The sequence below is a fragment of the Notolabrus celidotus genome, chromosome 21 (assembly GCF_009762535.1).
Source record: "Notolabrus celidotus isolate fNotCel1 chromosome 21, fNotCel1.pri, whole genome shotgun sequence".
Lineage (NCBI taxonomy): Eukaryota > Metazoa > Chordata > Actinopteri > Labriformes > Labridae > Notolabrus > Notolabrus celidotus.
In genome coordinates this window covers 24,560,981-24,582,238 of record NC_048292.1, presented here as the reverse complement: position 1 = coordinate 24,582,238, position 21,258 = coordinate 24,560,981, and the positions used below count along the sequence as shown (strand labels likewise).

The 21,258-nt window shown below is 40.6% G+C and overlaps 1 protein-coding gene across 2 annotated transcripts in view; it reads left to right on the top strand.

Moving 5' to 3' along the window:
* Nucleotides 1-21,258, top strand: part of zgc:162331 (uncharacterized protein LOC793007 homolog) — a 51,831-nt gene that overhangs the window by 7,018 nt on the left and 23,555 nt on the right. For both annotated transcript variants that reach the window (XM_034673184.1, XM_034673185.1), the window contains one exon: nucleotides 15,008-15,569. In XM_034673184.1, coding sequence (XP_034529075.1) covers nucleotides 15,263-15,569 — 307 coding nt within the window. In that variant the 5' untranslated portion in view covers nucleotides 15,008-15,262. The remainder of the gene's footprint in view (nucleotides 1-15,007; nucleotides 15,570-21,258) is intronic.

Sequence of the window (21,258 nt, the reverse complement as noted above, 5' to 3'; positions counted from 1 at the left end):
CAAATGCAACAACAGAGAATTACTACAAATGGTAAAAGTGCTGCAAAACGCCACAGCAACTGCCCTAACAGCACACACACTGCAAATAAAAAGTCAAAAACCCAATCTGCATATCACAGTGGAAGTGCTCCAGGCCTGTTGCATTATTTTAGACTCTTGCACGTGTTTTTAAATTTGCAGCATGTTTCTCGGATTGTAAATTATTTGAGCCCTTTTTGCACAGTCGCCCCTGTCAGCCACCGTACTCCCAGCAATTAAATGATTAATATTCATGGTAAATGTAAAAAAATAGAGTTTAGGAATTGAAACATTCTATGCCATTAACCTGCTGCACTCTCACCACCCTTTCATGGCTTTGATTCAGACTAATCACTTTCTTATTATAGCAGTTATCAACTCTAAATGCAGCCAGGTCCCACAGTGTGGGATCAAACCTAAGATCAGACGAGCTCCAGGGGTCCTAAAGTCTCCCTGCCACACACAGTGTCACTGCATGTTTATCTCGTCCCGCTGCTTATTTCTAATCTGCCTCTGCTGCTGCTAGCCTCCTAAATTAGTGTTAAAGCTGCAGTGAGTCACCCAAAGCTCGGATCTACACTTAAATCCTCGGAGTGCAGATTTATAAGTAGTTCCATGTTTTAGTCTGGGCAGATGAGTGATAATCTGCACGTGTGGAAACCAGAGAAATTTAAAGTGGAAGTGGAAAACCTTTGACGTCCGATAACTTCTTTGATTTCTTTCATCCCCTGTCATTTTACTCTTCTGTCTCCAGCTGCTGAAGTGGCCCAGTTTTCTCCTCACAGATCAATAATCTTTCACACTTTATCTCAGAGATGGGAGAGCAGCATTTTGAGGCTACAACAAAATTATTTCCATTTTGATTTAGATTTTTATAGTTTCAGATTTTACATAACGTTACTCACTTCTTATACAAATCAGAAGATGAAAATAAGTATACAGTAAAGTACGTTACAAGAAGTGAAAATAGAAGAAAATCAAAGCAATAGAGTATTCACATTTATATCTACATTCATTCAATATACAGTCATAGTTAGAAAGCTTAAAGCTCCTGTAAGGGACTTTATCTCTTTTTGTTTTTCGACCAGAGGAACTAGGGACTTCACCCTTGAACTACATGTGTTTCAACCAGTGGACTCAGGGTCAAAATTTAGTTCAGGGGTAGATAATCTCCCCCCTAAAAGCCCCTGCTAGGGGGGTAGTACTTTTCAAAGGTCCCAGGACTTTCAGGGGGCAGGGCCTGCAATGCTGAACATGTCTCATTGGTAGATTAACCGCAGTGTTTTTATTCCGCCAGCCGTCGACAATAACATCACACACATCTGTGATTCACTTGATTTCTCTTTCTTTCATTAGTTTTTATTTGTTCTATCTTTTTTGTATGTGTGTGTACTTTTCAAAAGAAGAAGCTGTGATTCTCTTGATTTAGCAGCTTGTAACAGTAGTCTTCTCTCAGCCCAGCGTGAATGCGTCTCTGCCGGTGTTACAGTTTTAAAAGTGACCCTGTAAACTGGAGACCTTCAGCTGAACGTGTCAGTGTTTGTGGAGTTTACACAGCAGTTGAAACACAGAGGGATTTTTAAGATTCAGTATCCTCATCAGATATTTAATGATCGTCTAAAGACGTTTATGAGGGATGCATCTGGCTGAAAGTCGGCAGTCAACAGGGTCGCAGTTAAAACCAAAACACCGGCCGATGATTTTGGTGATTTCGTCGTGTCCATGTGTCTGCAGTATTTAATGCAAAATTTCCTATTTATAACATTATACTTGTAACAGTCAAAATATAACTAATGGTAAATATTTGCTTTGGAAATGAAAAAGGCTGCATCTTCAGTGACTGTGTTTACATGGATTTGAGTGTCCTGGTTATGAGCTTTATATTATGTTTACATGCACACAGGGGAACCTGGGCATTTATGTCTCTGTATACATGATAAACACTTATATCCCAGAGTGATGACTTCATCTCATTTGTGCAGTCGCCTGTGATGTTCACTTTTAACAACACAAACTGCAGTAAATTTGAAATCTGAGATAATTGAGACCAATGCGGCTCATTGCAGACTCAGCACTATCAAATGCCAACCGTAGATTTACATCTTGTAATTCTATCAAAACAGGGATTTTGGAGTTGTTGTAAGGCACTGGTTTGAGCAAAAAGTTGTTGGCTGAAGAAATGGCTCAGAAGGCAGCAGTCACCGTAAAGTAGGAAGGTGGTTTTGTTTATCATAATGTGTTTTTAAAAAATAAATAAAAAACAACATAGGCTCAGGAGGAAAACCCTGGCCTCACACCAGACTGTTACCAGCTACAATAATTCCCCCAGTTAATGTCTGTCCCAGTGTAGAACTCTCTTACCTGTCGTGAGAGCAGCCTGTAGACTTTGTGCCCTTTTCTCACTTACTCTGTAATGATCTTTAAATCTGTTGAGGAGGCACAGGACTGATGTAAAACCATGGAATCAAAATTCCAAAAACCTGAGACGTGCCGTGTAGACATATTTATCTACACAGCACGTGATTTTCCACACACAACTTCCTTGCAGGACCACGCCTCGAGGACTCTCCAGCAGTGGTTTGTTAGGGAGATTATCCCCCAGCTGTCCCAGGATCCTTCAGGTCATGATCCCTGACCATCAAATCCCCTACCTCTTGTTTGACCCCTGCGTTACCTCCCTGGGGTCAGATGTGGTCTGTAGAAGGAAGAATCAGGACCAGAAGCCTGAAAACTCACAAACAAGAAAACACATTTAGCAAATGTTGGATATATGAGAAACATGATTTTAATCACGTTTCTTTCAGTCTGAAGGACCCCACACTGTGCTGCTGTAAGACTCTGAGATCTGTTTACTGTTAGTGTAATAATGTTGTGGCTGCAAGAGCGGAAAGCAGACAGGTCCAGAGAGGAGGAGGCCTTAGATCAGCTGATGGGGAAAAGTCATACTAAAACAGAAACATCCAGAGTGATGAGTGTGAAATCATTCCTTAGTATCTGCATGAAAAATATTTTTTTTCAGTCTGTAATGCAAACAATAATCAACAAAAAATTGTGCAATAACCGAATATGCAATAATCAAATAATTTCAGAAATGTGCAACATTTTTAAAGAGCAATAATACAGGTGATACATTTTCATGAGCGATAAATAAATGTGCAAGATTCTTTAAAATGTGGGTCCAAATTTGTGTTGCTGTATACAGGGTCTCCCTTACTGATTAATACCTTTGATACAAAATACAAAATGCAATTTTATAGTGTTTACATTTTGTGCACTTCTTATTTATGTTTTACTCCTCTATTTCAAAGCCAATGCACACAAATTCACATACATACCGGTAAAAATGGCAATAACTTATGTTCTGCTCTGTTCTAAAATAATGACATTGCTTATTTTGAATTCATCACTTCAGAATCTGTGATTTAAGCGTTTATAGATAAGTGATTAGGGCGATGTCAGTACTCAACTCAGAGCCCTTTGGTGACACATCCCACCAGGATCTTGCAGCAACAGCTGCCAACCTCTGGATCTTAATCTTACTCTCGCCGAGTGATTTAGCCAACTGGACGTGTGCAGCGTGCAGCGTCCAGTTGGCCCAGATTTAAAGAAAGATTCAGTTTTCTGCATCAAATAAAAGTGAAAATGGATTCTTAGTTTTGATGACAATTTAGTGCAATTGGACCCAAAGTAACACAAAGGTATGTTCCAAAATCTGAGACAAAGCAAACTAAATCTTATCATGTCTGTGCATGACTGCAGATTCAGATTTCAATTCATGAACTAAACGTGATAAGGTAGAAGTATGTATTGACTGAACACAGTCGTGCATGGATGTTAAAGCCTCTAAATGTCTGACTTTGTGCACACCAGCTCACCATTAAACCCCTTTAAAAATGAGTTAACACTTCAACTTGCAAAACAGACTTATTGTCATTTGAAGCTAAAATCACAAGATTTTAAGATTAATTATACTCTGTATAAGCCAAGTTGATAGAGACAACAGCTCCTCCTGATTATCTGCTTCTTAAACCCCTGGAGTCCCCTCTGCCTAACTAGTCTCTAGCTGAGGCAGTCTTCTTTCTGGGTCTGCATGTAGTGCTAACTGGGTCAATCCTACAATTTTTTTTGTATTATCCTAACATTCAGCATTTAAAGAAGCAGTGTGTGGGATGAAGGCTTGAACAGAGAAGGTAAACACAGACTTGAATGATAATTGTAGGTGGATTTGTCACCTTACAGAGACCTTTTTTAATAACAAATCGGATACAGCCAATCTCAGCTGATCCCATGTTTACTGTTAGTCATAAAAATGTCAGGTTCAATGTGTATTTTTGTGTCAGCAGATTACTGTTACTTATATAGAAATAGAATAGGTATGGATTAATCTTTTGAATCTATTGTCTGATGCTGCTCCGGGGAATGACAGTCAACTTTTCAGGCTCAAAGGTGAAGCAGCAGTTAGTGACAACTTCCAGTACTTTCTTAACCTACAGTCTAAGTGACAACTTAAGAAGTAACAATGTTCGGATCAAAAACAAAGTGAAACTCAGCCCTCCAGGTATGTTTGCATAAACACTGTAATGTCTGTGTTTACATCCCTTCCCGTACAATCTGGTCACCTGTTTCTGGTGAGTCTCAGTTTCACTGTGAATAATAAGTTACACAGAGACTTTAACCCTCTTGTTATGTTCGTTTTTCAAGAACAGCAATAATGTTCCTGGGTCAATTTGACCCAGGGCATGTTCAATTATACAAAAGTGTCGGATCCCCAAAAAATCCCAATAAACATTTTTTTGTATCTTATTTTTAACTCCATTACTAACCATTTAAATCAAGATTTCGTCCATTAGTGTTCTTTAATTCTCACAGATCATGGTTCAATGAGGAGAACTCACTTGTATTTCATTAAAATTAATGTTAAAACTTTTTTAAATGTACACTGGAAAGCCCTAAATATAAATACAATAGTTTTACATGACATAGAATTTATTTTATTTTATTTTATTTTATTTTATTTTATTTTATTTTACATTTTGAAAAACATTTTTTTATGAAGTGATGTTGATAAATTAGCACGACACCTCTTCTGTCACATGCTGCCCAGATTTTGATGCTGTATTTAGCTGGTTTGGAAGACATATATTGCTTACAATAGACTTTTAAAAGGGTCAGTTTGACCCGCAACAGAATAGGAGGATTAATTGGCAGTACAAACCCAATAAAGAAACAGGTCTTCTTCTGATTTAATTCTAATTAAAGGGTGTTAACAACATCGTGATGCTTTGTTGTTGAGTTTGTTGAATCATTCTGATGCACCCCAGGAAGTCAGTAAATCTAAATATTGAATGGCTCTCAGGACACTGTGTCAAGCAGATTTGTTGCTCAAGTTTAAATTTTGGATCCAGACTCGATCTCTTGCTTCACTTGCAAGTAGATATCTGTTTATAGGGCTAAATGAATCATGCTCAGACTACAGCCAGTGGTAATCAGGATGTCAACATGAATGGATAATGTTTGGCCTGCTTTGCTCTCTTTATGGACAGTTTGTTCTGCATACACCAAAGTCTGCTGATATTTAAGGGGTTGGTTGATACTTGGACTACAAACAGAAATAAGTGAGATTCAACATTTTTATGAATGTAAATAGAGGGATTAGGTATGGATATATTTTGAGAGAATATTTCACTGCAAACAGCTTAAACAGGATTAAGACCTTAAGTAAAATATAATCAAAGTGTCAGCCGAGTAAACACAGTTAAGCCTTCCAGGGAATCCAATATCAAACTAAGGTCCAATCAGAGCGGCGTCTGGCTCAGTCGGGCCTCATTACCCTCTGATTCGTCACCAGGATTTCTCCAGATCTGCATGGTTTGAATTGTTGCCATAGATTACTTAAACTCAGGTGACAGAGACAGTTAAAGCCCCTCTGTCCTGTGTGACCGGCACGTCTACCTGTGTGACCGGCACGTCCTTACTTAGCGCTGATTATTGGATTTCTATAGTGCTGTGATCCACACACCCAATGCACAAACACACACACACATTCTCACAAACAAAGAGTTTATATGTACAAGAGTATATTTATATGTATAAGAAACACACTAACACAGATTAACATGTGCAAATATAAAAGGCTGCAGAGAGACCACTGTGGATGTGTTTCTCTGTGCATTGGAGTTGAAACACAGAGCAGCAAAGACAGAGGCAGACAAAAAAGTGAACACAAACTGACAGAGGGCTAAGTGTGTGTGAGGGCACGTGCATGTTTGTGTTCTGTGTTTTTGTATTATATAACAGTATTTAATGTGCTCGAAGATGTCGCATTAGGGATTAGTTTGATAGTGACAGAACTGCAGATTGCTGCTGCCTCAGTGTGTGTAAGTGTCTATGTGTTCATGTGTGTCTACAGAGACAGATAGACTTGTTCTTCTGCGTAATACTCTTCAAAGTAACTACACTGTACATGCACGTCTCTTATTTTTTATTCATCACAGCACAATGAGCCTGTGTTTTCTATGTCTGGCTGATAAGCTCAGAAGCGAGTGCTGTCTGTCTTTTTGATGCAGCAGTGTCCCCATTTTTTTTTTTTTCCAGGGATCAGAACTTGAATTCAGTGGAAATCATTTTGGACCCCAGAATACAGAAGTAGCTGTTAATTGTTCCCCTGGCTAATCCATTTTTCTCTGTATTAAAAAAAAGCTTATAATATCCTCTGCATCATCTCTAAATACAAATCTGCTGCAACTACAGCAGAACCAGCAATAAGTTTGTCTTACATGTTAGTATCTACATGTAAGAGTATTGTAATTTTACAGGAGATGCTGTTAAAGCTCTGCTTAATGATATAAAAGACTCCCCTCGGCTCTGTACAGCTTTTCATTATTTACAACTCTGCTGATATGAACTATATCTCCAGCCAGCGCAGATGTTGTCAGCAAAACCATGAATGCTTTGATGCACAAGCTTATAATTACACAGCAACACATAGAAAGAGGCCAAAGTAATTATAACAGGCAAAGGTGTCAGTCCATCAATCTTCACACTGCTTTTACTGTTAAGAGTCATCATGGGGGAGAGGGTAGAAGAGAACCAAGCTGACATTGAGTGAGAGGTGTGCTGCACGCTATGGGCAATTTAGAGTCACCAACAACTGGATCTTGGATCATTTAGCACTTAAGACACAAATAAAGCAACAACCTGGGCCCGTATGCACGTCCAGCCATTAGCGATGAAAACGGGTCGTTTGTACTAATGGTGAAAAAAAAATGGATTGGCGGTCTGCATGAGCCAGGTTAACGCCCAAACAAAGCATTACATTTAATGGAGGTAGACCCCACCATTACAGGTGCTAACGGCAGGATTACCACACCTGTTAGGCTGTTTAAAGGATGGAGGACATCGTGCTTATGTGTTACCCAGTTCAAGATCTTAAGCCAAACTTTCTCTTTCTCCTTGTTTGTTATCTTTGATGATTGACTTGCTGATAACAGCTGTTTGTTCATTCTATATTCTTGTAATAAAATGTCCATTTCTTCTTCCTCTGAAACATAGTTTTTTCTTGATCTTCTCTCAGTCACACTGATACCTCTCGCCATGTTTATCGTTGTTTATGCGTAGTAGGAATGTGCAATTTGAATTTGTTGGATAGGGGTTTTCCAGGAGGTTCCCTGGACATGACGTTTTGCACCAGCCTCACTTTCATGGCGCAATTAGTTAATTGGCCAATTATTTCCAGTCGTGCATGCGGCTAACGCTACGGCCAAATGGGCCGTTCCATAACGGTACTTTAAGACTAATGGTCCCGTTTGTGTAATGGCTGGACGTGCATATGGGCCCTGAAGTGTTGAAAATTGAAGCCAATGCTGAAGTACAAAAAATGCAATTCCTCAAGTGTCCACTTGAAGCTGCCACCAAACATAAAGGAATCCCAATTAGGTCCTATGTTAAAAATCCCAACTTTACAACAATATTAAACTGGTTTAAAGCCTCATTCCATACTTTTTTTGGTATGCAGTTCATATATTTGTTTATTTACACTTCATGTTTTCTTTTTTTTTTATAACACATTCATTTTGTTTTAACAAGGCTAAGAGTTAGGGGCACGGCTGAGTTGATGGACAGGTGAGCATGTTGTAGCTGTTTCCCACCTCAGCTCCACCTCTTTGCTTGTGTTTAGGTTGATCTCGAGTTAGGTTGAGTCAGCATTTCCAATTGGGCGACCAAGCGACAACCTCCAGTCTCAAAATATGAAGCCCATGCGGAAGTGTTATTAACTGCAATTCATTCACATTCACTTGAGGCTGGCTGCAGAAAGACCGGAAACCACATACACACCCATTCAAAGAAGACGATCTTTACAGCAGAAATAAACATGTTTACAGCCTGGTTCAAAAAACGGCTTGGGTCTGCATAGCCAATCCCTCTTTGCACACTGTACGGAGGTTGAATTTTTTTCTACCGCGACAGTTCAGAAGATATTAAGATTATGAGTTTTACCCAAATAAGGACATAACTGACTTGATTGACAGGCGGGAACACATAGCTTTTGGCTAGGAGGCTCAAACCCCGCCTCTTTACGTCACACAAAATTTGGTTGTGTTCAGCATGAACAATATCGCTCCCACTGACGATTGGCTTCAAAACAGCGCTCAGGAACAGATGGGTGATGTCACAGTTACTACATCCATTATTAAACAGTCTTGGATGGCGACCAACATCTTTGGACTTCAAAATGTCCATTCAGAAAAGAAGTGGGCAACATCACAAAGACTACGTCTATGTTTTATGAAGTGAATGACTCAAATAAATCCATCACTTGGCAGAAAAGCTTAAGGATGAGTAACGTTTTTCATTTGCTCTTTATTCTTTAGAATGTATAATAGGCAATGCTTTGCTAACATGTTAGCAGTACAGCTTTTTACATGCTGTGGCTCATCCTTCTGACAACAGCTGTCCCAATAACTATCCCTCTAAACTGCTGTTATTTTTTCTTGCATCAGTTTAACTACTTTTAGTGCTTTGATAAGTTTCTATCAGACTCATGATCTTATCTTTGTCAGAACATATCCTTAGCCAGGTGTTTTCCTCAAGAGACTTCTTTGTTAGATAATCCTCGGCTCCACATTACAGTTTTACAAAGAGCAGAGTGACGTGAATATTATCCGTCTCATCCATATCTCCCCGGCTGCTTTCTTAATCCTCATAATCCTCCTCACAAGTGCGATCCACACATTACCACACACACACACACACACACACACACACACACACACACACACACACACACACACACACACACACACACACACACACACACACACACACACACACACACTGTCCTGCAGATGAACACTGTCATCTTCAAGGTGTGATCACATGACGGACATCTGTCAGCATCAGACCCTTTTGTTTCTTTTCAGCCTCTTCTCTCTCTCTCTCTCTCTCTCTCTCTCTCTCTCTCTCTCTCTCTCTCTCTCTCTCTCTCTCTCTCTCTCTCTCTCTCTCTATCTCTCTCCATCTCTCTGTCTCTCTCTCTCTCTGTCTGAAGTGGTAAATAAAGCCAGCAGATATGATTGAACACGGTGTAACACGCAGAGCGGAGGCTGATTGTCTGCTCAGTGATCATCTCATTTGTTTGTTCTAGTTACACATAGTGTATGCTTCATAATTAATGTGTCCATTATTTATTGATATTGAAAAAGGCTGCAAGTAGCATATTAAGAAAATGATATATTATTGATTGTTTACTTTAAGGAGACCTTTTGGAAAATGGGAAGTAAACATTGGTCGAGGTTATCGTCAGGCTTTTGGTTAAACTTATATGAACGCCAATGAAACAACATTAATTTCTACTGTGCGTCATTGAGCTGCATCATAACTGCAGTAAGAACGTCCTCATGAGGCCGATGCATTTCACATTATAAATAGATGAGTATGTTGGAAGCAGTGAATGTCAAATAACTGTATATACGTGTGAATAAAAAAACAGGAGAAAACATGAAATATCAATTACAGCAGAGAAGGAACAGAACAATGTCCCATCAGTTCACTTCTTTTACAGGAAGTTTAAATCAAAGCACGTCTCTGACCAGTCAGAGTGCTCATTTAGATATAACAAGCACATCACACATGATGTGGTTTTTGATCAGGATCAATCATCAGTGAGGTCAGTATTGAGAACAGAGTTTATTTAATGCACGTTAATTCAAATTCATAGAAACTGGATTGCATTTCATCCAGTGTATAAAACAGATGCTCTCTATGTGTACACACAGAAATAGCAGATTGGCTTAAAGAATGTTTAATAAATAATACATTTACTGTTTTCCTGGACTTCTGTCATAGTTATCTTAGTTAAAAGAAAGAAGAGGAATACATAAGCAAGTTTTCAACAGAGAAAAGGGCCATATTTAAGAAAAAAAGATTTGAGATTTCCAGAATAAGTCATTATATTACAGGAATAGAGTCGTAAGAGAGGAAAAGTTTTAACTTCTGTGAAAAAAGTCATACATTCACAGGAATTAAGCAGTAATGTTATGAGAATGGTGTTGTAAATTTCACAGACACAATTATTAAAAATTTACAAGATAAAAGTCATACAATTACAACAAGTGGTAAATAAATGTTATTGAGGTTTTAAATGTACAATAATTAAGTTGGGATCTTACAAGAATGGAGTTGTAGTTTCATGAAAAAGAAGTCATAATTACAGGCTATGATTAATCTTTATGTTAAGTAATGCCTGCACTGAAATGAGGAACGTGGATCATCTTGTAAAGTTGTACTGGTCACAAACAACAGTCGCAGAATCAGTCAAACTTTAAAAAATAAATACACGTCGTACGAATGTTTCTCACATCCGTATGCTGTGGTGATATGTAGTTAGTATTTGAGTGTTTTGTGTTCAAGGCCTCTTTTTTCTGAAAAGTTTCTTCTTCGTTAGTTATTAGAGTTCAAAAAACGGGGTTTTACTTCCGGGTTTCCTTTGATTCACAGCCATCGTGGAGTGAAACTTCAGAGGACACACAGTGTCTTGTGACGTCACGCTGTAGGGTAGAGCTTGTTACAGTGGCTTCACAGGCTCTGGCTGCACAATGGCTGCACCCAGGAGAGGGATTTTTTGGCTTCAGAACCGTACAACGGGAAGAGGCGGAGCAACACTGTCCATTTTTATTTACAGTCTATGATCAACACAAGTCAGAATATAGTAAAGTCTGCTAATAAACCAAAACAGCTAACTTAGAGGGGCTAAAAGCCGTGCAGGAGCTGTGTTCGGACTAGTATTTTTTAACCCCCCATATTGCAAATTCATGAGTGCCAGTAAGTTGTTATTTGCTCTGTTATTTCAAGCTCTGATTTCCTCGACATTAAGAGCTTTTCTTGGCTCCCAAGAAAAACCTGACACCTGAAAACACCTCTTCTGTTGGAGCAATTCCCGTTTGGATTGATATATTTATACCATAAAACCTTCCCCAGTGTAACTAAAATTTGCTGGCTTAAAAATTAGATATTGGATGTGTCCTTTGAAGCCTTTCCTGTGTCCACTTTACCAAATCTGTGGCTGTAAATAATGCAGTTTGCAGCACCTTGTCTCCATTTACAATCCAAACATTTGATAGAAAGCCATCTAAAAGCGTCAGATCACACTCCATCTGTCTTTCCAATATCGTGCTGTCTTTCCTTCTTCTCTTTGATTGTTTTCCTCCTGCTCTCATGTCATCACTTTCCCCTCCCGCTCCTCCCTCACTCTCTCCCCCTTTCTTTTTTTTCTGATCTCTCTCCATCTCTTTCTCCTATTTTTGGTCTGAGATGCATCAATTATTCATACCTTTGTGTGGACTTTCAGGCTAAAGGGTTATCAACAGGAGCTATCAGGGTCATCACATTACACCTGAGCATCCACCTGTGACACATAAAGTCCTACGTGAGGATGGATGCCCACGTGCTCACACACACACTCTGGTGGTGTGAGCACTCAGAGACACATGGAAAGATAGGAAGGTAGTCACGTTTTTTCAAAGCACGGATGAAAAGTGAAAACACAGGAGATTCAGAAACTTTCATGTTGTACTTATTAAGATCAGCAAAGCTTTGTTGTGAGGATAGAAATCCTGATCTATTCTACTGATTCTCCTTCTAACCCGTAACTCATTGATGTGATCTGGATCTGATTTAAACCCAAACTATGATAGAGTCGGAGGTGCTGTCATTGTGCTTTAAGGCCTCGGTGCAGTCAGACTTGGAGAAGTAGATATCATTGCAGATACTGCAAATAGTTGTCACACTACAACTGACATGTGTTTGCTTACTCAATGGGCATAGTTGGCCTTGCAGAATAAAAGCCTCACTTACACGCTAAGTTAATGCTGCAAGGTTTAAGTGCAAAAAAGCCCTGAAACTGGATTTGAGCTCACCTGCAAAATCAGAATGAGCAAAGTTTTCAGGTTCACAGACTTGCAAGTATCAGAAAATGTAAGATTCAACAGGAGCCAATGCCCAGCTGTGTACAATGCTTGATTCTGATTGGTCAAAACCCCATAACAATAGTGAATCATTCTCAACAGCAAGAGTGACTCCAGGAGCAACCTGACCACGCACGTCTCAGTCTGGTATTTAGAGTGAGGAAACAATGACAGTTAGCGAGCGGGCACAGGTGTGAGAACAGCCTGAGGAGCTACTGGACCCCAACCTTGTTTGATAAGGAAAAGTGGAGCTACATCCGGTCCTCAGGCTGGTGAGATCATCTCTAAGCTGCTGATCACTGCAAAGTAACTCAAACAATAAGCAATAGTGAGAACAGCAACTGTGTTAAAAGTTGCCTAATGTTTGTTTGGAGGTGTATGACAGAAAGGAAGAAGAGTTGAATGAAGATGAAAAAGTCCAGATCACCTTGTAAAAACTTCACAACAGGTCACTGTATTAACTTGACTGTGAATTGCTGACATATTGCACTGTTGCAGTTAAGTGACTGGGCTGGTTGCATTGCAGGCCTCACACCCATCAAAGTAAGTCAATCATGACATCACGTCTACTATTTGCAAAATCAAATTGCCTGAACTTCTCAGAAAATCAAACACTTCAATCAATCAATCAATCAATCAATCAATCAATCAATCAATCAATCAATCAATCAATCAATCAATCAATCAATCAATCAATCAATCAAATCACAACAAATGTTATCTCAAGGCACTTTTACAAACAGAGCAGGTCTAGACCACTCTATGTCAAATTATGAACAGAGACCCAACACCAAGACAGGATAAGACTCAGTCTGACCCCACCTTAATCCACCATGAGCATTGCACCTCGCAGTATTTAGCTAGTTACATTGGCGAGGACAAACTTCCTTTTAACAGGCGGAAACCTCGAACGGGACCAAACTCATGTTAGACAGCCATCTGTCTCGACCGAGTTGGGTCTGGGAAGAGGGATAGAGGAGAGTAAGAGATAGAGGGAGCGGTGATGAGACGAGTAGTAGAAGCTGTTGCCGCTGGAGTAGAGCACGTCCATATCAGCTGGAGTCTGAAACGTCCACAGCAGGAGGACGTCTACGGCAGCTCAGAGGAACCTACAAGACAAGGGAGCTCAGGGACTCCAGAAAGGGACTAACTTTCAATGGGACACTAACATCAATCAACTGTAATGACTGAAACCACAGTTGAAAGAAGTTATTTGATGTGTTTTTGATTTTATAGCTTGACCTACATTCCATCTGTTAATGTAAGGATGTGGGGTTTATGACCTATACTGCATCCAGTCAGCGAACATTTATGGCATCAATTTTTATTTACAGCCTATGTTGCCACCTGTATATGTTGTCAGCAGCTGGTTCATAGGCAGGAAAATGTATAGGGCTTATGGGTAAAAATTACACATGTGACATCACCTATTGTTTTCTAAGGCGGTCACTTTAGAAATGCTGACCCTGACTAACCCTCCACTAATCTAGAAACCAACAAAGGGGTGGAGTTGAGGCCGTAGCACAACCAACTAGCAAACAGCTACAATGTGCCCACCTGTCAGACAAATCAGCCACGCCCCTCAGTAAACTTCACTCTTAGTTGATGAAATCAAAACAGATGAGTTAATAAAAATTACCCCTTCATTCAGTTGTTGTTCCAGGTTGTTAACAAGTTGAATTCTGCTGTCAAGCTGCATTGTTATTTATGCTCTGACAGGGTTTCTTTGGCTATTCGAGCCAGCCTCAAGCGGACACTAGAGGAAATGCGTGTTTTACAATTCTGCATGGTTTCATTTTCAACAGCAGAGGTTGCAGCTTGGAGGAGACTTTCTGCTTTGTCCATAGGGTTACAAAAATCAACACAGCCTGCATGACAATCAAGTATGCATGTTTGTACTTCATGCAAAAATGCATGGGGCATGAACAAGCATCCAAGCATCCTATGGTGTCTAAAGGGTTGTAGGAAGTATTCCAGTTCATTACTGAAAACATAGCAAGTGATCATTTATATTCAACACTACTGTTTGTATTCTTTGATTGATATAATTTCAGTAAAAACACCTTCAATTGTTCGTTCAATGACTGCAGAGCGAGAGGGAAGCCCGATGAGAGGGGCAGAGAGGGAAAGAGCAGCAACCAGGAATATCAGGACTTAAGGCTGCATGAGTTACAGCTCAGCACAGCTCAGCGAATGAGTTACTGTTATGCAAGAGCTCAGTCAGCCCAGCTGGAGATCAGAGAGGGAGAGGGAGAGAGAGAGGGAGAGAGAGAGAGAGAGGAAGAGAGAGAGAGAGAGGGAGGGAGAGAGAGAGAGAGAGATGGAGAGAGAGAGAGAGAGAGAGAGTGAGAGCAGCGGACCGAGCAGTGAGAGCACGAGTCAGCGAGCTGAGGGACAGAGAGGAGAGGAGAGGAGAGTGCCAGAGAGAAAACAACAGCATGTGAGCGGAGAGCAGGCAGCTTACAGCTGGATCTACCAACATACACACTCTTTTATTTTCTGTCTCTCTCTTTCATACCTTCTTACAGCATCATGAGTGGAAATATAGAGGGGGATTTCCTCTCGCTGCCTAGGGAGTAAGGAGGGGAGAGGAAGAGTAAGAGGATTGATAAGAAGAATCAAGACCAAAGGAGAAGTCAGAGGAGGAAGACAGAAGAAGTAGAGAAGGAAGCACCAAACTTTCTGTCTACCTCACACTGAGACCCTGGTCAAGTCAAAGCACCTGACCATGAAGTTGTGAATCCCCTGTTCTTCTGCAGAACTCTTCTTCATCACCTGTCCCCATGTCTTTGAAAGCAGGACCCTCCACTCGATGGATGCTGCTGTGCCCGTTGCTCTGTGCTGTGGTCCTGGTGAAAGGATCCACTCGGAGCCCTCAGGACCTGCAGAGCATCGCAGCCACGTCGCTGCTGCAGGACTCGACACCCGGCACCACAATACAGCTACAGCCGGACCTGCAGACCGTAGCCCAGGTGCCCACAGAGGCGCCTGCAGAAGTACAGACAGAGGTGCAGACAGAAGCACTGACAGGAGCACAGTCTGAAAACAAGACAGATAAACCAGTTCAGAAAACTACGAGCAACTACACAGGTGAGTCAACACCTGATCTCTTCTTTTTTACAGCTACAACTTTCACATTAGTGTTTGATTTTTGACTTTTCAAGTGCATGCAGAAAGTGTTCAAGATGAATCCACACAGAGACCCCTCATGCAGGCTGTACACCAAGATTAACCCCTCACTGCCTTTCAATGAGAGAATTATTTGTTGACTGCTCAGACGATTAGCTGAGTCGTCTAAAGTAGGAGACAAATCATGATCTTGATAGCTAGTGAAGTAACTTTTCACCCAAAAATGTCTTGGTTTCAGCTTCTCAAATTTGATTTAGGGCTGTCACAACACACTGCTATTGAAGATAACTGTCATTTAAAAAGAATAAGAGGCAAGCTAGTGGTTCTTTACTCTAGTAGCTGCCTTTCATAAAGTGTGGGGAAGACAAAGAAGAAGCATTAGCAGCAGCAGAAGAAGAAGACTAACTAACCAGCAAGCTAGCTAGCCTGTATCACAGTGTGTGGCTGCTCCAACTCCAAAAATAAAAATGGATGAGATGACAGACAAAAGTGAGGTACTCTACCTGCATCCCAAAAAAGTTTCCTCTCCAGTTAGGGAGTGTTTTTGGATTTCATAATAAAGACAGGATGTTTGTGGACACTCCAGTCAGCAGGAGGAGTGGAACAACAGTGATAGCAAATGGGGTAACCTGACCAAGCAACCCGTTCAGCCACCTTTGCCTCCATCATCCTGCAGAATTCTTCACAGTAGAAATAGTTGATGTAGTCGGTTTGCAGTAACAGACATTCGCTCCACCTCCATGTGCTCGTATTCAAAGTATTTTGCCAAAGACGAGGTGAACAATGAAGTTGTTATCATTTTGAGGTGAAAATCTGGTACGGTGACAGCCCTTCTCTTGCATGTTTGGTCAAAGTCCAACTTTAAATGACTGTCTGCACATTAGCAGGAACCCATATCATGTGGTCCCACAAATCTAACAGTATCCATACAAACTGAAAGCAGAGCCAGAGGAAACACAAACACAAGGCTCTAAGACGTCTTTGGAAATAACAGAGGTGCTTTGAATTTCAGTGTTTGCATGGACTCAGGGAAAGCTTGTGAGCAATTTTCATCCAGGAGGAGACTTGATCGCTCTAAAACCCTCCAATCCGTGTGTATATCCACATTCCTTGACAAAGTTTTCACCCAACTGGAAACAACTTGTTGATCTTCCACATGAAACTTACAGTAGCTTGCATGCAGTGTTGTTTCAATGACAGCATGTTGTTTTCCTCAAAGCTCCCGTGAGAGAATTAACACTGATACCTCTGTTAAACCTATAAAAGCAAACAACCATCAGGGTCAAGATTAGGTAGGGTAAACAGGGTAGATGTAAAAACTGATTATATATTTTGTCATTAAGCGCAAGAGGTAGATTGTTTTGCTTTGTCCAACAGGGTCGCCAAAATCAATGCAAACCAGATTCCCTCACAGGAGCTTTGATTCTTTGTTGAAGCTCAATCTGTTTTGATTTGAATGACAGCGACTCTGTTTGTATATTTCGGGAAGCAAGTTTCGAGGTTTGATATGCATGTGCATGACTGTCAGTGTGAGTGCATGCATGTGTGCATGACTGCATGTTCTCCAGGGCTGCCCTCTTAAAACTGACTGAGTCATCGGTCAGGAAGACCCTGAGTCAACTCACATTTTGTCAGTCTGATTCCTGCGCTTTTTTGAGCTTGGTCAGTGAATACAGAGAGATCAGAATCAGAAATACTTTATTTATCCCACTGGGGGAAATTCAGTCATTTTTGCTCCATACACAATAAGTTATACAAATACAATAATAAGCTATGTAGAAAATAACTACATGGTTGGAGTCCCTGGAGATCAGGAAGAGGGCACTCTGGTGGTCTGTCTGGAGTCTGGCTATGGCAGCATTGAGAAAGTTGGACTCCGTAGTCGGGTTTGCAGAGGGGGGATGTAAACAGCTACCAGTATGACATGTGAGATCTCCCTGTGCAGATAACATGGAGCAACAGCATGGCAGTCAATAAACTTTATGAAATGTTCAAAATGACCACTCAGTGTTAAATAACACTTTCACTGAGAGCAAAGTTACAGCTACAGGTCTCCTCTTTCTCCTGAACAAACTGACCTAATGATTAAAAGTGTGTACAGCATCAAAGTCAGCAGTTTATCATTAAATGTCCAGTTTTATTTTAGTTTTGTTTCTCTTGAATAAGACTTAAGAAGGGGCTGCAAGCTGAGCTGTCGGTCAGGATTCCTCTAGTGTTCTCTGCTTACATGATTTCCATCTGAAGTAGAGTTACCACCAAAGTCTCCTTCACTTCCAAATGAATGCATCCACTGCTTGAACCTGCAAAAGCTACTAAATGCAAACGTGTCTGTCATGAACACAAATATGGTGCATCTTGATTTAAAGCATTGCACATAAGGAGGGACTGCAAGCTGAGTAGCTGCTAGCCTTGTCTTGTTAGGGCATCCATCAGTGTTGACCATTCTTCAGACTTAAATGGGAGCCATATTATCCACAGATGTTTTCTCCTCTCAATAACAAAAAGACAATGAAAAGAGAAAGAGATGGTAAAGCAACAGTTCCAGTTTGATAAATGTGTCCCTATTGTAGCTCATTGTCTCTTTGGCGAGATTGGAGGGGCTAAAACTTGACTGCACCTTACTTTAGCTCATCAGCTAACCAAATTCCTTTATCTGAAAATGTTTAAGTTACAAATGTTGGTGAAATTACTTAAAACACACAGAAGAAGTCAGGTTGTAATGTTTTTGTAACCTGCCTAAAGCCCCTCTGATTGAAAACCGATAACTGTCTCAGGAGTTCAGTGTGATGGATGCAGTAACTGATACATCTGGAAAAAGTCCTGAGAACATCTGTTAGTGTGAACTTTAGTGTTTCTACATGTGTACCTTTATGTCTGTCACAGAACAAGTGTGTGTCTGAGAATGTTTGTAGGTGCGTGTTTGTGCGAGGTGGCAGGTGATGCGGTTAAAGACAGTTCGTTATGTCCAGGCGTGAGCTGCTCAGCCTGAAGAGAAAGCTGCAGCGCCGCTCGCATGACTTAACCTCCACTGGAGCATGAGCTGCTGTTCTCTTCTCCTCCACCCTCTCTCCACATTTCCTCGCTCTCTCTTTCTTTTTCTGTCCATATGTCTCTTTTTCTCCTCCCTGTTTATTTTCTACAACATCTGTCTCCCTCTTTCCACTAATTACTTTCTCTCCCGCTCTTTGTTTTCTCTTTTTATCCTCCGAGTGTCTATCACTACATCTTTTTTCTTTTATTTCCTTCCACCATCTCTCTCTCTTCTTTTCATCCATTTACTCTTATGTCCCTCGCCCGCCCCTTCTAACTCACAGAGCCCATATCCTCACGTGTATGCATGAATAGCCTACAGCAGATGACAAAATGCAAACCTCACGTGCCTAATACACACACGCAGCCACACACACACGCACGCACACGCAGGAAATGGACACACTCAGCCTAAACGACACCAATCTTCTTAAAGGTTTAGAGAATAAACAACACAGTTGCTCGATTCATAAGAGCAGCTCCGTGTCTGACAGAGCAGGAATAAGCACTTTATACTTTAATAACACACGCAAACACGCACACACGCACACACACACACAAACACACACACACACACACACACACACACACACACACACACACAAAGACAAAGCTTGCAGAAAGGTGATCAGCTGGCTTGCCACATTGCTCCACATGCACAAATTATGTCACATCAGAGCTTTTAAGTGAGACAGCTTCCAGAAATGAAGGTGTGATTACCATCAGTGTCCCAAAACCAAACTGTGTGAGTGTGGTTCAAATGTGTGTGTGACAGTATAAAGTACTTATTCTGGTTGCATTAACAGATAGAAGCGCCTCCTTTCATTTACTTTTTTCACACAATTTGAATGAGTTAATGATGAAATATCGTGATGGAACAAGACAGATATTTTGAAGGTATTTCATACAGTCATATCGTCAGTATCAAGGTTGGTTTGGTCAAACCTGCATGCATCCTTCAAGAGCACAAGCTGGAGCTTCAAACATTTATCCACTTCAACAAACTCAGTGATCTCCAGCCAGAGCTGCTTTGTCTTTGTCCTCCCCCAAAGTGACGTGATAGTTGGTCAGTGACATTCTTTCAGGACACAGCGCTGGCACAGCAGCAGTAAGCGCCCATCAATCTGTAGAAGTTGAAGTAAGGATGTAAGGAAACATTTAGGTAGTGGCCTGCAGCCAAATATGCTAATCCAGCAAAAACTTCTGCCTCAACAACTAAAGATAATGAAAACCTCTTTTAGAGAAGCTGTGATACCTCTGTGTCTGCATGGTTGTTCTTTTTACTTGTCCACAAGGTGCTGTATTAGAAATAATCTCAACATATTGATAACTCATATAAGCTATGAACACAGTTTATTGGATGTAAGATGTCAGGCTAAACTGTATCGTTGTCTATGGTGGTATACAGTGTCATATTCCCCTCCTGTGAGAAGTTTTAAGCTGGTTATTTAAACAGATTGGAAATTATGCAGATGCCTCTTTACAGCCTACAAAAGTAAATAAACCATCAGCAGCATGATTAATCATGTATTTATTGTTGTTGTAACACCGGAAACTGCTGCCACAGAGTAGTTGGAGGGCTAAGTGGTGGTGATTCGATACGATACCGATTACCTTTTTGGCAATTTATTCGATACCCGATACCAATACCGATACAGGTGATGCAGCCTCCTCTGCTGTCAGTACAAAACGTTGGAGTAAGTTACCCTATAAGAGTAAGAAGTGACACATGCACTTTTGTTTTGCATTTATTAATTATTATTGCTATCTTATTAGATTAATCGATACTCAAATGAGTAGCGTCTAAGTATCGATATATCGATACCACAGAATGGATACGCCCAGCATTACTAAGTGGTTACCTGCCACAGCCATTTTATCCATTTCACATAGCAAAGATCATTGATAAGTGATATGTTTGACTGTTTAAAGAAAGAAGGATGACATTATCTGTTTAAAAACACTGCTTACAGAAATAAAGGACCAAATCAGCAAAGAGATGAGAGGTACTGTTTGGTTAACAGCGGGCGCCAAACTTGATGAAAACCATAAGTTCCTCTGAGGATTTGTAAAGCCTGTTTTATAACTTTGCACTGAATCTTTGTGTGTGTGAAGCCCAGTTCCTATGCAGAAGCCTTCATATGTAGCTTGACGTGCACCTCTTAAAAAATGTAACAATGCGTTAAACAATGCAACTGCAAGCCCTGTGATCGGTCTGCTGGGTAGCATCATATTTACTGCAAATCCAACATCTCTGGTATCACCAGCTTGATGAATTCAGCAGCCATGTACTCCATCTCCTCTGATGTATCCTCCCTTGTCTTCTTTACAGAAATTACAGTTTGAGCGACTGCTGCTCAACAATGTTTCAGCTCCAACTTGCCATGGTTCTGTGTGCAAACAAGCAGAGAACGTAGCAGAACTGGGAACAGGCGATAATGGAGAGCAGAGAAGTGAAATTGCACTGCAGATTAGCGTTTAGGCAAGTTTGTAACGCTCCATATGATGTATGCCACAGGGTAGCTACATGGTAGAGTCAAGTAGAAGTATAAGCCAGGCTAAGCAAACAATAACTTAACCTTTAACTGAAGTACTTTTCACTAAAGTAGCTTTATTCATT